The 16,169-nt window shown below is 46.1% G+C and overlaps 1 protein-coding gene across 23 annotated transcripts in view; it reads right to left on the bottom strand.

The window, feature by feature from the left end:
- DST (dystonin) overlaps positions 1 to 16,169 on the bottom strand; it is a 542,031-nt gene that overhangs the window by 128,295 nt on the left and 397,567 nt on the right. For all 23 annotated transcript variants that reach the window (XM_088831326.1, XM_088831327.1, XM_088831322.1 and 20 more), the window contains 3 exons: positions 12,459 to 13,007; positions 7,402 to 7,578; positions 1,901 to 2,024 (listed from right to left, as the gene is read on the bottom strand). In XM_088831326.1, the coding sequence (XP_088687452.1) occupies positions 1,901 to 2,024; positions 7,402 to 7,578; positions 12,459 to 13,007 (850 nt within the window). The remainder of the gene's footprint in view (positions 1 to 1,900; positions 2,025 to 7,401; positions 7,579 to 12,458; positions 13,008 to 16,169) is intronic.

The raw sequence follows: 16,169 nt of genomic DNA, 5'->3' as shown, positions 1-16,169 counted from the left end.
GTATGTTGGCAATCTGATCTCTGGTTCCTCTGCCTTTCCTAAATCCACCTTGAACACCAAGAAATTTTCACACCAAGAAATACTTAATAATGTCAAACAACACATTAAATACAGGAAAAGCAGCAAAGTCAAAACAAAAAATACAGTAAGACAATAAGTGACGTTAACTGATAATCCACTGTGTAGTTAAACTAAATACTGTGAGTAGATACCAAGGGTAACATAACAGCCCTGTTCTCAAGAAAGTCACCACCCAACGTGAGAGGAGGCACAAGCATCACATAACTGAGCAGAGCTTCCAGGATCACGAGAGACGCCAGGAGAGAAGCGGGAACATTTCAACCTCCTATCACTGAGCTCCGCTCTGACAGGAGAGGCGGGAACATTTCAACCTCCTATCACTGAGCTCTGCTCTGACAAGCCTTCTCAAGCTTCTGCTCCTGGCCATAGGTCGGAAATCTAGCTCAGCCCAATCCCAACAACCAAAAGAATCTTGTTGGGGTCTACTTTCTCTAGTTATTGCACAATATTTCTTTTTTAATCAACTAAAATATAAAATAGAATTTTTTAAAAAACCTAAATGTAAGGCAGGATACTATAAAACTCTAAGAAAACACAGGCAGAGCACTCTGAAATAAATCGCAGCAGTGTCTTTTTGGATCCACCTCCTACAGTAACGGAAACAAAAACAAACAAACGGGACCTAATTAAACTTAAAAGCTTTTGCACAGCAAAGGAAACCATAAACAAAATGAAAAGACAACCCACAGAATTGGACAAAATGTTTGCAAATGAAGCAACTGCCAAGGGATTCATCTCCAAAATATACTAACAGTTTATGCAGCTCAGTATCAGAAAAACTAGCAACTCAATCAAAAAATGGGCAGATCTAAATAGACATTCCCCTAAAGAAGACATACAGATGGCCAAAAATCACATGAAAAGATGCTCAACATCACTAATTATTAGAGAAATATAAATCAAAGCTACAATGGAGTATCACCTCACACTGGTCAGAATGGTCATTACCAAAAAGTCCACAAACAATAAAACACTGGCAAGGGTGTGGAGAAAAGGAAAACCTCATACATTGTTGGTGCAAATATAATTTGGTGCAGTCAATGGGGAGAATAGTTCCTCAAAAAAACTAAAAATAGAGTTACCGTATGATCCAGCAATCCCATTCCTGAGTACATATCCAGAGAAAAACGTAATTTGAAAAGATACATACACCCCAATGTGCAGAGCAGGACTACTTGCATTAGCCAAGACACAGAGACAACCTAAACGTTTGTCTGTCAACAGATGAACGGATAGAAAAGATGCCGCATCAATACTTATATACAGTGGAATAGTACTCAGCCATGAAAAGAACAGGGAAATGCCATCTGCACAAACACAGACGGACCTAGAGATTACCATAGTGAGCAAAGTCAGAGAGTGACAAACATATGATAGCATTTATATGTGGTAGTCACATGGTCCTACTGTACAGCCCTGGGAACTCTACTCAGTATTTTGGAATAACTAACCTATGAGAAAAGAATTTGAAAAAGAATATAGACACATGTATAACTGAATCATTGTGCTGTACTCCTTAAACTAACAAAATACTGTTAATCAACTATAATATAAAATATAAAATAAAAGCTTTTTAAAAGTTTTGCTATATTTTCTAAATTAAAACTTAAGTATGTTCTTTGCAAACCACATAACCAGTCCCCACTCCCAAGGCGCTAACACACCTGCCAAGGAGGGCGCGTCTTTGCTCATACTGAGAGGAGCCGTTTCAGAGTGAAAGTGACAGGAATGTACTAGCGAGCGATGCTTCCATGTCTATTGTGAGACCTTCATTTAGAACATACCCACGAGACCAGATGCAAGGACACCGCACACTTACCCAGTGTTTTCTGGATATCATTCTTGGCAGGAAGGAAAGATCCCCTGGAGTCTAACAACACTTCAGCTGTTTTCTTCAGCTTCTCTACAGCCACCTGCTGACTTGATATCTGTCCCTGCAGAGCCTGGAGGATTAAATGCCTCAATTAACTCAGTAGGACTGAGTAACAGATTTCCAGCGTGAAAAAAAGGTGCACAGTAAGACAAAGTGAAATGGGACAGAGATTTGTCATCAGCAGAAACTGACACCAGAATTCTGAGAATCAGGCCAGTTATAAAGCGGCACTAGGAACCACCAGCCACTTGGGATCATCCAGACTCAGTCCTGGAATAAACCCTCAGCATCTGCTCATGATAAACAGCTGCATTCCTGATCCTCAGACACCCCACCCTCAGCCCAAGCTCCCCACAACCTCCAGAAAACAAAGACAAATGAGAAACAAACACACACCAACAAGCTTTGGGGCCATTTTTCAGACTCCAGGTAAGGAGTTAGTTAAGGACTCTCAGCACGTCCTGACTCAATGCTGAGTCATAGTCATTTCCATCAATGAAACAGAAGTTATTTAACATCTAACCAATTTCAAAAAAGCTTGCTGTATTTTATGAAAAATACAAAGATCACACAGATACAAAGCTTAGCCACAGGGTCTTCTCGTCTACAGCAGGAAGTGGTGAGTGCCAAAGATGAGTAAGAAAGGCTGAGCAGGGAGGACTCCTCCGTGGGGTGGGCCAGGCCAAGTCTGGGGAAAGGGTGGCTCCGGGCCTCCTCCTGGGCTGCACGGTCCCCAGGTCTGCAAACCAGGCAGCAAGCCCTGACAATTTCAGCTGCTTCACCTTTGTTTAAACTCAGGCTCTTACTCTGTATTTTTGAATCACAGGAAGATAATCTCTCGCTTCACTTGGAAAAGCCTCCAAACCACACGCTCTCCCTCCAGTCTCTCCCCCAATACAGTCCCCAGTGCATTTGATGGAAGACACATACCCGGCTTCACGACTCAACTCTGAAAATCTTGTCATGGCTTCCTCATGCTTCAGAATAGAGGGGATACTGGAACTTTCTATCAGTGACCCAAGGAAATCTACTCCTCAGTTCTATCTTCAGTTTCATCTTCATCCACCTCCAGTTCCATGTATGGCCCACAGCTAATCCCTCAAAGATTCGCTCTTCCTGAACCCAAGAACCCAGCATCTCTACACACTGAGCTTGGCAGGCAACCCTGAGCTTGGCTCTTACCTTGAACATTTGGCCGGGGGGCCTCCCTGTCTCTTCCCACGCCCGCCTGGAACACCGCCCCGAGGAGCTCCCAGATTTGCCCTGTGAATATCACTGCATTGATCTGTCTCTTCTATCAAACTGGAACCTCTGTGTGAACTGGGAACTGATATTATCCAAGTGCCATTATGACTGCCTCACCCAGCGCTGGTCACATAGCACTGACGGAAGTTTCCGGAATAAATGAGTAAATGAATAAGTAAATAAATGAAGATATAAGGTGTAAGGTTTTAAAAGCTCCTCCTCTATTTTAGCCTCCAACAACAACAACAAAAAGCAAATGCCTAAAGCCGATGAAAAAATCTCAATTAATTCCCATATCTAAGAAGCGGTGATGATACACAGGCAGCTGCACATATGTCCAAAGGTTCAACGAAAAAGGACCAGCTTGGGACCTGTGATCTGAGTACCAGATCCTACAGTTTATCCAAGAGACCAAATCCGCATCCAAATGGTCATTTTGGGAAATTCTCCCACAGGTTTGCTGCTGCTGCTGCTGCTAAGTCACTTCAGTCGTGTCCGACTCTGTGTGACCCCATAGACGGAAGCCCACCAGGCTCGCCCTTCCCTGGGATTCTCCAGGCAAGAACACTGGAGTGAGTTGCCATTTCCTTCTCCAATGTGTGAAAGTGAAAAGGGAAAGTGAAGTCGCTCAGTTGTGTCCGACCCTTAGCGACCCCATGGACTGCAGCCCACCAGGCTCCTCCATCCATGGGATTTTCTAGGCAAGAGTACTGGAGTGGCTTGCCATTGCCTTGGTTTAGTTGCCATTAATGGCAAGAAATTTCTCAAAACAGGAACTTCACCTAAAATGGACTGAACTCTAAGCCACACAGACAGCTTATTCACCTCACACAGGTTAACAGGAAATGAAGCAAGTTTAAAGGTACCTCCCAAAAAAGTATTCTTTAGAATGTGAGTTCCCCAGAGTCAGAGACAGGCTTTTAACACCTTGTGTCTTCACAGAACCTAATAGCTGACCTAGTATACAAATGTCTCCGAATGAACGAATTTATGTTTTTAAAAGTGATCATGGTTTTATAAAAATATCCTATACCAACAATAGCCCTACTGACTGTCCTAAAACTTAAAAAATAGATTACAAAAAAGCATCTCTTCTTTACCTATTCTCTTCAAAACATCCATACCTTTTCTCTTCATAATTATGTTCAAGACAGTCAATAGGATTTAGTTCCTAACAAGTTAGGTCCTATCACTTTATGGCAAATAGAAGCGGGAACAGTGGAAATAGTGGCTGACTTTATTTTTCTGGGCTCCAAAATCACTCTGGATGGTGATTGCAGCCATGAAATTAAAAGACGCTTGCTTCTTGGAAGAAAAGCTATGACAAACCTAGACAGTGTATTAAAATGCAGAGACATCACTTTGCTGTCAAAGGTCCATAAAGTCAAAGCTATGGCTTTTCCAGTAGTCACACATGGATGTGAAAATTGGATCATAAAGAAGGCCGAGTGCCTAAGAACTGATGCTTTTGAACTGTGGTACTGTAGAATACTTTTGAGAGCCCCTCAGACAGCAGATAGTGAAGGACAGGGAAGCCTGGAAGGTGGCAGTCCGTGGGGACACAAAGAGTCAGACATGACTTAGTGACTAAACAACAACACGTTATCAGGTTTTGATTTAGCCACGATAGTAGTTTGTTTATACTACTACGAAACTGCAAACTGAAGTATCAAATGGGTGCCATATATTGTTTTTAATGGACTTCGATTAAATTAAAACATGAAAGCAGCATCTGTGACAGGGAACAATGCAAGATGACGACCTTGGTTTCCAGCCTGGACCAGAAAAGAGTGAAGTTTATAGAGCCACGGGCACTTGTCCAGCTCATAAAAATTTCCGTACACTCATCACCCTCCCCAAGATCAGAGCAAGCCTGGAATGTCGATGTCATCCATGGGACACGGTCCCATGCCTGGCTCCAAACCCAGGCCTCTACTTGGGTCCCAGGGTCTTGTCTTTCTGTGCTTCATTTGGAACTAAAAATCTCATTTTGTCCACTGACTTCGAAAAGCAGCATTCTAGCCCAGTGGTATCAGACTGCTGACAACACAGCCAATGGTGATTTGAAAAGTAACACTACTAACAATGTGCTATTGGCCTAAAAGATTTCAAATGAACCCACTGGGTGCCCCAAATTACATTCATCGTACAAGAGAATATAAGTAGAAGTTAGTACTGAAAACGTAGAAAAGAATGATTATTTTGTAGTAGTCATGTGTCTGTATTATTGCTTAAAGACAAACGACTGCAAGACGTTGTTGGTAAAAGGAAAGAAATGGAGACTCCTTAGTCCTCATAAAAACACATCCTCTCTACCTGTTGAGATCATCGGTGAGGAAGACACGGCCATGTGCCAGGAAAAACTCTAACCACACATTTAATTTCTAAAATGATGCTGTGGCTTAATTGGAATTCGTTCTCCTTGGAGATGTTCCTCTCTTTTTCTATTTCTTTGGCTGCCTTAAGACTAGAGGAGTCTTCTTCCTCTGTACGAACCAAGGAAGTCTTCAGATTTTAGAATTAATCCATGTTTCTATTTCATTAAAAAGCCACAGCATTCATTTCACTTTTTTTTTCCTTTAATTATATTAAAACTGCTTTTATACAGGATGTAATCAGTTTGTTAGTATGGACCTAACTAAAAATGTATTATTTCTGTTTCACATAGTTTCCAATGCTAAAAATACCTAACTTCCTAATTAAATGCAATACCAGCAATCTTAATAACCATCAGCTCCTGACATTTCCTATTAAAACAATGGCCTTTAAGTCACAACATCTGCTCTGCCAGCATACACTGTCCTTGGACCTGTCATCCAGCAGGGACTGAAAACTTCATTTAGATGAATGTGTTCTCGGGATTGTGGGCAAGAGAGAAACACACACACACACACACACACACACATACACAAGCCTCATGGCCGAGAACGCACCCCTGATGTGGGGAAGCTGCATCATATGGGGTGGCCTGGCTTGGGCCACAGGTAGCGCTGGGTCAGCCCCGCCCGGGAAATCACAGGCCGCTCCTTTAGCCCCAGGACCTCCCTCCTGTCTCTGCTTGGCTTTAAGCTGCCACATTTTACCCCAGGGAACGACACAGCACTCCTCCTGCCAGAAGACACTGGCCTCATGCAATACCTAATGGTCAGCGCAGTCAGTAGAGGACCTGCTTCTCTCGTTAACAGCACAGTGATTTCCGACTCTGCAACTAACAGATGCAACCGAATCTGAAGGGTGGTGGTTTCACTGGCACTAACGCTTACTTTCTATCAATCTGAAAATAATCTATTAATCTATTGCTATCCACCTGCTAGAAGGAAACACAGAATAGATTTAAGAAATGAAACTTACAAACTCAAATTTTTTTCTTCCTTTTTTGGCCTCATGGCCTAGCGTGTGGAATACTAGTTTCCTGACCTGCCATCCAACCTGTGCCTCCTGCAGTGGAAGCATGAAATCCTAACCACTGGACCATCAGGGACATCCCTCAAAATCACAATTATTGATCACATGAAAGAAGAGGAAAATTTTTCAAAAATTCTCTCCCCTTACATGAAGATTTGAAAATATACCTGAAATGTATGAAATGGGCTGGACTCTCTGGGCCACTGGGGGTGTGACTGAGACCCCACAATTACACAGTCCCCCAGCAAACCTGCACATTCAAAAGGGCAGGCAGCTTCTCTGAGAAGTGGGCAAGGTGACAACTGAAGTGTGCACCCCTGTGAATCAGGGGGCAACTCAACAGGAACCCACATGGAGTATGACGGTGACAGTCCCCTGCCCCCCGTCCACTCGTGAATGCTCATCAAGGACCCATGAGGGCCCCAGCACACAGCAGTAAACAAAACAGACCAAGTGTCTGTCCCACGGACCTCAGTGCTAACGAAGGAGAAAGATGACGAACAAAATAAGTAAGAGTAAAGAACACAGCTGGCCCAGGCAGGACTGGTCTGTGTCTGGGCAGGAGGGGTTGGGGGAGACAAACCACAACAGCAGTGTCAGATCAGCTAAACCAGAGCAGAAGAAAGAGAAATGGACAGACATCGGAAGACCAAGTCAGGAGTCCCGCGGAGGGACACGCACACCTTCCCAGCCCCTCTCCCCCTGCCCTGCGGGCAGGATCACAGGAGTAGGGGGAAAGCAAGGTTTCCTGTGGGACTACCATGGGGCTGGATCTCTCCTTCCCTCGTTTCTCTTACCTTCATCTCTTCCAGCTGCCGCTGCAGGTTTTTAGGGTCCACGGCAATGGGCTCGGATAAGTGTCTGCTGGCTGTGGCCTCGCAGGCCTGCAGCCCAGAGAGGAGCCCACACGAGGCGTCCTCATAGTGCTCGTATTTATCCACCAGGTCCTTGAGGTTGTTCCCGAGGACATTGCACTGAGAAGCAAACAAAGGAAGAGTGGGAGTCAAACTCTGCTGCTTCTATACACAATCTTCAGGACCCAGGAGTCATGCCACCTGTAAGACACCAGACTTCAACCACAGTGAGCGAACCCTACAGAGCAAAGAGTTTCTCCTTTATACAAAGATGCTTCCTCTAACCAATCAGAAAGTCACCATAAAAATGAGGAGACAGATGAGATTTCTGCCAGTCCAAAAACAAACACACAGGGCTGAGTCTTCAGCCAGACTGAAGGGCCTAGGTGTCAGTCATCAGAGGGGCTTGTCTCACGGAGTCGACACACCAGGCGTAGGGTGTGTATCAGACAGAGAGATGGCCTCCGTGTGTCATGGATCACTTCTCTACGCCGCACAAGACTGATCAACACGAGGAGGGAAGAATCCAGACCAGGAGAAAGCAAAGGCCAACAGTCAACGATGCTCCGCAAGCCATGGATGCAGCCTGGTCAGACTATTCAGCTTATACTCTAAACTGGGACATGTTTTCTCTTTTTTATTTCTTTCACTGTCTTTAAACAAAACTCTCTTACTGGTCCACATGATTAACAGAAATGGAAACTGTCTCTCAGCCACTCAGTATTAAAATAATACTGATCAAATATACATGTAAAGCAAACACTTGTGAAACGAATTTTAAGAGATGACGATTCCTTTCCCAAGTTTGAGGCTGCAAAGTACTCTATAGTTACAGTTTATATTTCAGTTGCTCAGTCGTGTTTGACTCTCTGCCACCCGATGGACTGCAACACGCTAGGGTTCCCTGTCCATCACCAACTCCCGGAGTTCACTCAAGCTCATGTCCATTGAGTTGGTGATGCCATCCAACAATCTCATCCTCTGTAGTCTCCTTCTCCTCCCACCTTCAATCATTCCCAGCATCAGGGTCTTTTCTAATGAGCTAGCTCTTCGCATCAAGTGGCCAAAAGATTGAATTTCAGCTTCAGCATCAGTCCTTCCAATGAACACCCAGGACTGATCTCCTTTAGGATGGACTGGCTGGATCTCCTTGCAGTCCAAGGGACTCATAAGAATTTTCTCCAACACCATGCTTCAGAAGCATCAATTCTTTGGCGCTCAACTTTCTTTATGGTCCAACTCTCACATCCATACATGATTACTGAAAAACGATAGCTTTGACTAGACAGACATCTGTTGGCAAAGTAATGTCTCTGCTTTTTAATATGCTGTCTAGGTTGGTCAAAACTTTCCTTCCAAGGAGCAAGCGACTTTTAATTTCACGGCTGCAGTCACCATCTGCACTGATGTTGGAGCCCAAAAAATAAAGTCTCTCACTGATTCCATTGTTTCCCCATCTATTTGCTATGAAGTCATGGGACCAGAGTTCATGATTTTAGCCTTCTGAATGCTGAGTTTTAAGCCAACTTTTTCACTCTCCTCTTTCACTTTCATCAAGAGCCTCTTTAGTTTTTCTTTGCTTTTGGCCAAAAAGGTGGTGTCATCTGCATATCTGAGGTTATTGCTATTTCTCCCAGCAATCTTGATTCCAGCTTGTGCTTCATTCATACCGGCATTTCACATGATGTACTCCGCATATAAGTTAAATAAGCAGGGTGAAAAAATACAGCCTTGATATACTGCTTTTCCTATTTGGAACCAGTATGTTCTTCTATGTCCAGTTCTAACTGTTGCTTCTTGACCTGCATACAGATTTCTCAGGAGGCAGGTCAAGTGGTCTGGTATTCCCATCGCTTGAAGAATTTTCCACAGTTGACTGTGGTCCACACAGTCAAAGGCTTTGGCACAGTCAATAAAGCAGATGTTTTTCTGGAACTCTCGCTTTTTTGATGATCCTACAGATGTTGGCAATTTGATCTCTGGTTCCTCTGCCTTTTCTAAATCCAGCCTGAACATCTGGAAGGTCGGTTCACATACTGTTGAAGCCCGGTTTGAAGAATTTTGAGCATTACTTTGCTAGTGTGTGAGATGAGTGCAATTGTGCAGTAGTTTGAGCATTCTTTGGCATTGCCTTTCTTTGGGATTGGAATGAAAACTGTCCTTTTCCAGTCCTGTGGCCACTGCTGAGTTTTCCGAATTTGCTGGCATATTGAGTGCAGCACTTTCACAGCATCATCTTCTAGGATTTGAAATAGCTCAACTGGAATTCCATCACCTCCACTAGCTTTGTTCATAGCGATGCTTCCTAAGGCCCACTTGACTTCACATTCCAGGATGTTTGGCTCTAGGTGAGTGATCAAACCATCGTGATTATCTGGGTCGTGAAGATCTTTATTGTACAGTTCTGTATATTTTTGCCACCTCTTCTTAATATCTTCTGCTTCTGTTAGGTCCATGCTATTTCTGTCCTTTATTGTGCCCATCTTTGCATGAAATGTTCTCTTGGTATCTCTAATTTTCTTGAAGAGATCGCTACTCTTTCCCATTCTATTGTCTTCCTCTATTTCTTTGCATCGATCACTGAGGAAGGCTTTCGTATCTCTCCTTGCTATTCTTTGGAACTCTGCATTCAAATGGATGGATCTTTCCTTTTCTCCTTTGCCCAAGTACTCTGCTTAGAGCCAAAATACACACACCACCTGCTGGTCAAAATGGGTAGTACAGAGTTTTATAGTGAGGGCTGCCTGGAAACCACACTGCTGCTGCTGCTGCTGCTGCTAAGTCGCTTCAGTCGTGTACGACTCTCTGTGACCCCACAGACGGAAGCCCACCAGGCTCCCCCGTCCCTGGGATTCTCAGGCAAGAACACTGGAGTGGGTTGCCATTTCCTTCTCCAATGCATGAAAGTGAAAAGTGAAAGTGAAGGTGCTCAGTCATGTCAGACTCTTCACAACCCCATGGACTGCAGCCTAGCAGGTTCCTCCGTCCATGGGATTTTCCAGGCAAGAGTACTGGAGTGGGGTGCCATTGCCTTCTCCGGGAAACTACACTACATGAACTAAATAAATAACTTTACATTCTTAATCTTTAAATACATATTACAGAAGTAAAGCAGATGAATAAGACTGATGGAAGCAAGGTAAAAATGCCTTATTTTCCCTGCTTCAGTTTTCAAATTTCTTGTTTCTAATTCCAAAACTAAAGTTAACAGGACAGAGCGAAAACTATAGGTACAGATTAAAAAGTTAAAAATGAAAAAACCTCATTGCACAGAAAAGAAATTCATAAAACAAAATGAATACCGATGGAATCAGAGAAAATATTTGCAAATGATGAAACCAACAAGGGCTTAAATTCTAAAATATATAAACTGCTCATACAACTGAATAATAATACAAAAACCAATTGAAAATTGGGCAGAACTAAATAGAGTATGTCAAGGTTGTATATTGTCACCCTGCTTATTTAACTTAAATGCAGAGTACATCATGAGGAACCACAAGCTGGAATCAAGATTGCTGGGAGAAATCAATCACCTCAGATATGCAGATGACACTACCCTTATGGCAGAAAGTGACGAGGAACTCAAAAGCCTCTTGAGGAAAGTGAAAGAGGAGAGTGAAAAGGTTGGCTTGAAGCTCAACATTCAGAAAACAAAGATCATGGCATCTGGTCCCATCACTTCATGGGAAATAGATGGAAAAACAGTGGAAACAGTGTCAGACTTTATTTTTTGGGGCTCCAAAATCACTGCGGATGCTGATTGCAGCCATGAAATTAAAAGACGCTTACTCCTTGGAAGGAAAGTTATGACCAGCCTAGATAGCATATTAAAAAGCAGAGACATTACTTTGCCAACCAAGGTCCGTCTAGTCAAGGCAATGGTTTTTCCCGTGGTCATGTATGGATGTGAGAGTTGGACTGTGAAGAAAGCTGATCGCTGAAGAATTGATGCTTTTGAACTGTGGTGCTGGAGAAGACTCTTGAGAGTCCCTTGGACTGCAAGGAGATCCAACCAGTCCATTCTAAAGGAGATCAGTCCTGGGTGTTTATTGGAAGGACTGATGCTAAAGCTGAAACTCCAATACTTTGGCCACCTCATGCGACGAGTTGACTCACTGGAAAAGACTCTGATGCTAGGAGAGATTGGGGGTAGGAGGACACGAGGACAACAGAGGACGAGATGGCTGGATGGCATCACCGACTCGATATACATGAGTTTGGGTGAACTCCGGGAGTTGGTGATGGACAGGGAGGCCTGGCGTGCTGTGGTTCATGGGGTCGCGGAGAGTCAGACACAACTGAGCGACTGAACTGAACTGAAATAGACATTTATCCAAAGAAAACATACAGATGGCCAAGAGACACATGAGAAGATGCTCAACATCGCTAAACATTAAGTGAAATGCAAATCAATATTACGAGGTTACCACCTGACACCAGTCACAATGGCCATCATCAAAAAATCTACAAATAATAAAAGCTGGAGAGGGTGTGGAGAAAACGAAACCCTCCTACACTGTTGGTGGGAATGTAAACTGGTGCAGCCACTTTGGAGAACAGTACAATGGAATATTACTCAGCCTGAAAAAGAATGAAATAACGCCATCTGCAGCAACATGGAGGGACCGAGAGATGATCAGTGAAGTAAGTCAAAAAGAGAAAGACAAATACCATATAAAATCCCTTGCATGTGGAATCTAAAATATGACACAAAGTTGCCTGAGAAACAAAAGCAGAGTCATAGACATAGAGAAGAGACCTGTGGCTGCCCTGAGGGAGGGAAAGGTTAGGAGTCTGGGATTAGCAGAGGTGAGCTATCTCATGTAGAGAGGATAAACACAGGACCGGGGACTATATTCAACGTCTGTGACGAACCATAATGGAAAGAATATCAGACAGAATGTATGCACGCGCAGAACTGAGTCACTCTGCTGTACACCAGAAATTAACACGACATTGCAAACCAGCTAGACACCAGTTTTAAACACTGCACTTACCTTTGTGTAGAGGGACCTGAAGCGCTCCGTGGCGCGGTCCAGCCGGCCCTGCACTTCTCTGTGGGCAGCAGAGGTGTCCACCTGGTCCCGATCGGCCCAGCCGCCTCCCTCTCTCCCGCCGCAAGCCTTGGCTGCCTCCAGCACTCTGTTGCCAGCGATGGTGATGTACCTCAAGTCCCCCTTGTGCGAAATGACGTCTTCCGAGAAGCTCTTCTGCCGCTTGAGCTTGGCCGTCAGCCCGCTGAGGTCGTCCGCGCCGGCCTCCAGGTTCTGCAGGTCCTGCTCTGCCTGCAGCAGCCACTGCTCAAACTCGCCACAGTCGGAGTCGAACTTCTGCAGCTCCTCCTGCAGGGAGCGCGTCCGGCGCACCGCCGTCTCCGACGCGGCCAGCGCGCTTTCAAAGTGTGTCTTCAGCTCCGTCACGTTCCTCTGCAGCTTCTCCTTTTCCTCGGGGCAGAGGTGGTGGCCCTTCGTCTCCAGCAAGGTCTGGGCCGCCTGGGTGGCCGTGAGGACCGCTTGGTGCCGGGCCGCGAGCTCCGCGTGCTGTGCCTGCGCGAGAGAGGCCGGGGTCAGGGCGCGGGGTCTGCGGGCGCCGGGTCTGCGGGCGCCGCGTCTGCGGGCGCCGGACGCTCACCCCCGCCTCCCGCCCCGCCGCCGCGGGCAACCCGCCTTTCCTCCACTGACGAGCTTCCCCAAAGGAGGAGCAGGCTCACCTAATCTTAGGGTTTCCAGCCTTCTCTGGAAAGGACTTGGGCAAACGCACAAAACAAGTACCGTTTTAAGAAGTTTGGGGAGGAACGGAACAAATGACTCTCCCAACTTGAAAACATGCACCTACCACCTGCTCTCTCGTCCCTTCCTCAGCAACTCCCTAAAAGGGACGGGGAGCTTCCTCACCTGATTATTGATCAAGGAAGTATGATGTTTGCTTACAAAATGATCTTGAAAAAATACTTAATCGGAAAAAAAGAATCTATAATTTGAAAGCTTCAAAAAACCCACCAAGATAAGCAGTAAGCAAGAACAATACACATTTGGAGAAGTTCAAGGGAAGTCAGAGGAGCACGTACAGTAGAGGAGCACCTTGGAGCTGCTCCTGGGCGGGCTGAGCCTCGGTTTCCGAAGTGGAAAGAGGACAATACCCTACAGTCACAAATATGCTGAAAGGACCACAGGAAGCCACGGGGAAGAACACTGCCCACAGAGCCTGGCACACCCAGGGATCCAAGTCCACCCTGGAGGCAGAGCACAGAGCACGTCACAGGCGAGCGAGGGGCAGGCTGCTCACAGGTGTGCACAACTACCCGCCTGGGCCCTCAGGAGGCCGGGGGCCCTTCCTCTCCAGCCAAAACCAGCTTCTTCCATCCACCCCATCATGCCATTAAAATGCAGTAAAAAGAATAAAGGAAAAGAATATGAACATGAGTGTATACATACGTGTGCCTAGATCACTTTGCCACAGAAACTAACACAACCCTGTGAACCAACTATACTTCGATCTTTAAAATGTGTAATAATCCTTTGGGGCCATTTCTACATTTCTTGTGATGACTTACTTGAAGCCAGATGCCTGATACTTCCAAACCCCTTCTTGGACCTGACTGGCCCCCCGACCAGGCACCTGGCCTCCACCTCTACCCACACCCACCTGCGGGCACGCTGGGACCCCTTTCTCCAGCTGCTCTCCTGTCTGGCTCCAGCTCTACCCCCAAATAGTTGCCTGACAACCCCCATCTCCTCTAAGTCTTGCCACAAATCTCCCTCTCCTATGTGGCCCTTCTCTGATAATTCTATTAACCCGGAAAGAGGGCCCCAACTCCACACTTAACCACCCATCCCCAACTCAACTCAGCAGGAAGTTGCCGCCTCCCAGCACCCACAGAATGCAGATGGTTGCCGCCTGCCCAGTCACCTTCAGCCCCGCAGGCAAGCACCAGGACGGGATTCATTCTGCTCCTGACTGACAAAAGAGCTGGCACCCAGGGGCTGAGAAAAGACCATGCCCGCCATCAAGGGAACAGGGCCGAGGAGCACTGCTGTGGGGCAGCTTGTCCTGAAACGTCTGATCCCAGACATGCAGAGAACAGACTCACCAGCCCTGGTCCCCACCCTGCCTGTAACAGCACCTGCCGCGTGGCAGACATATACAAGGACTTCTGTCTAAATGACTTTTCTCCAAATGACTTTTCTCCCACAGGTGATGTCTTTCATACGTGAGTTATATTCACAGGACGCTTCCGTCCGGTTGGTTGGACAGGTGTAATCATACCTGTAGGTCACCCGGTCTGTCCTGCCCTCTGACAGATGAGGGGAGACGGGCTGCCGGTGGGGAAGCACCGAGCCCAGGACGCGTGGCACAGACAGAGCTGCCCCAGAGCCCCGTGCTCCCGAGCCTCTGGGCCATCTCTCCACTCTGCCAGGAGAGCAGGGATTTCTGGAGTTCCTCAGGTTCCCATCTTCTCAGCAGTAAAAAGTTCAGAGGGGCAAACGTCATACTGTGGCCAAAACCAAGGGCTGCCTGAGCAGCACCTGTGTGTCTGGTCCACCCTGGTATTTTTTACTCCTTCAGTAGAGTTCCTAACCTTGCCTGACTCCTCTGTAACTGACTCACAAGGTTCCTTTGGGAAATTGTTACATTTTTCATTTTAAGAGGCAAGGACAGTCAGGTTTTGAAATAACCTCTTGAAATTGTGATGTAATGAACACCCCCACTCTTCTGGTTTACTTTCTAATTCCTGTAACAGAAAAGCTTCTCAGAGAGCACTCTGTTCCCAAGATGCCAGAGACAAAGGCTCAGAGGCAAACAGCAGAACCACCACCGTTTCTGAAACCCACCAAAAGCCAAACACTGAAATAAAATGATTCAAGACATGACTCTCTAAAAAGAGCTCTCAAACGCCGCCTTGGCTCCTGGAACAGCATTCACATCAGCTCTGACTCCTTCATGCAGTGAGCTTTCTCTCCTCTCCTCTACAGCTGCTGCTAAGTCACTTCAGTCGTGTCCGACTCTGTGTGACCCCACAGACGGCACCCCACCAGGCTCCCCTGTCCCTGGGATTCTCCAGGCAAGAACACTGGAGTGGGTTGCCATTTCGTTCTCCAATGTGTGAAAGTGAAAAGTGAAAGTGAAGTCGCTCAGTCATGTCTGACTCGTAGCGACCCCATGGACTGCAGCCTACCAGGCTCCTCCATCCATGGGATTTTCTAGGCAAGAGTACTGGAGTGGGGTGCCATTGCCTTCTCTGTCCTCTACAGCAGCCTTCACCAAAAGAGACAAGCTGAGATCTGCAGAGGACTCACATGAAAGCAAGAGGACACGGCGGGCACGGACTGGAATTCAGCAGAGGGACTCACAGCCTAGGTTTAAAGCCGAACTCCATCCCTCACTGGAAGCAACCTGGCCAAGCCAGCTCATTCTCTAAGTTGTTTTTCCCATCTGTTGTTGTTCAGTTGCTATGTTGTGTCCAACTCTTTCGCAACCCCATGGACTACAGAAGTCAGGTTACTGTGTCCATGGGATTTCCCAAGCATTCCCAAGTATTCCAAGAATACCGGAGTGGATTGCCATTTCCTTCTCCAGGGGACTGTCCTGACCCAGGGATCACGCCCAGGTCTCCTGCACTGGCAGGTGGATTCTTTACCACTGAGCCACCAGGGAAGCCTTCCCCATCTGTAAAATGAGAATAATAATAACAACAATAAGCTCATCAC

This window comes from Moschus berezovskii, chromosome 23 (genome assembly GCF_049115385.1).
Source record: "Moschus berezovskii isolate FMDL1 chromosome 23, NW_MosBer_1.0, whole genome shotgun sequence".
Classification (NCBI taxonomy): Eukaryota; Metazoa; Chordata; class Mammalia; order Artiodactyla; family Moschidae; genus Moschus; species Moschus berezovskii.
This window is presented reverse-complemented; position numbering and strand designations above follow the sequence as displayed.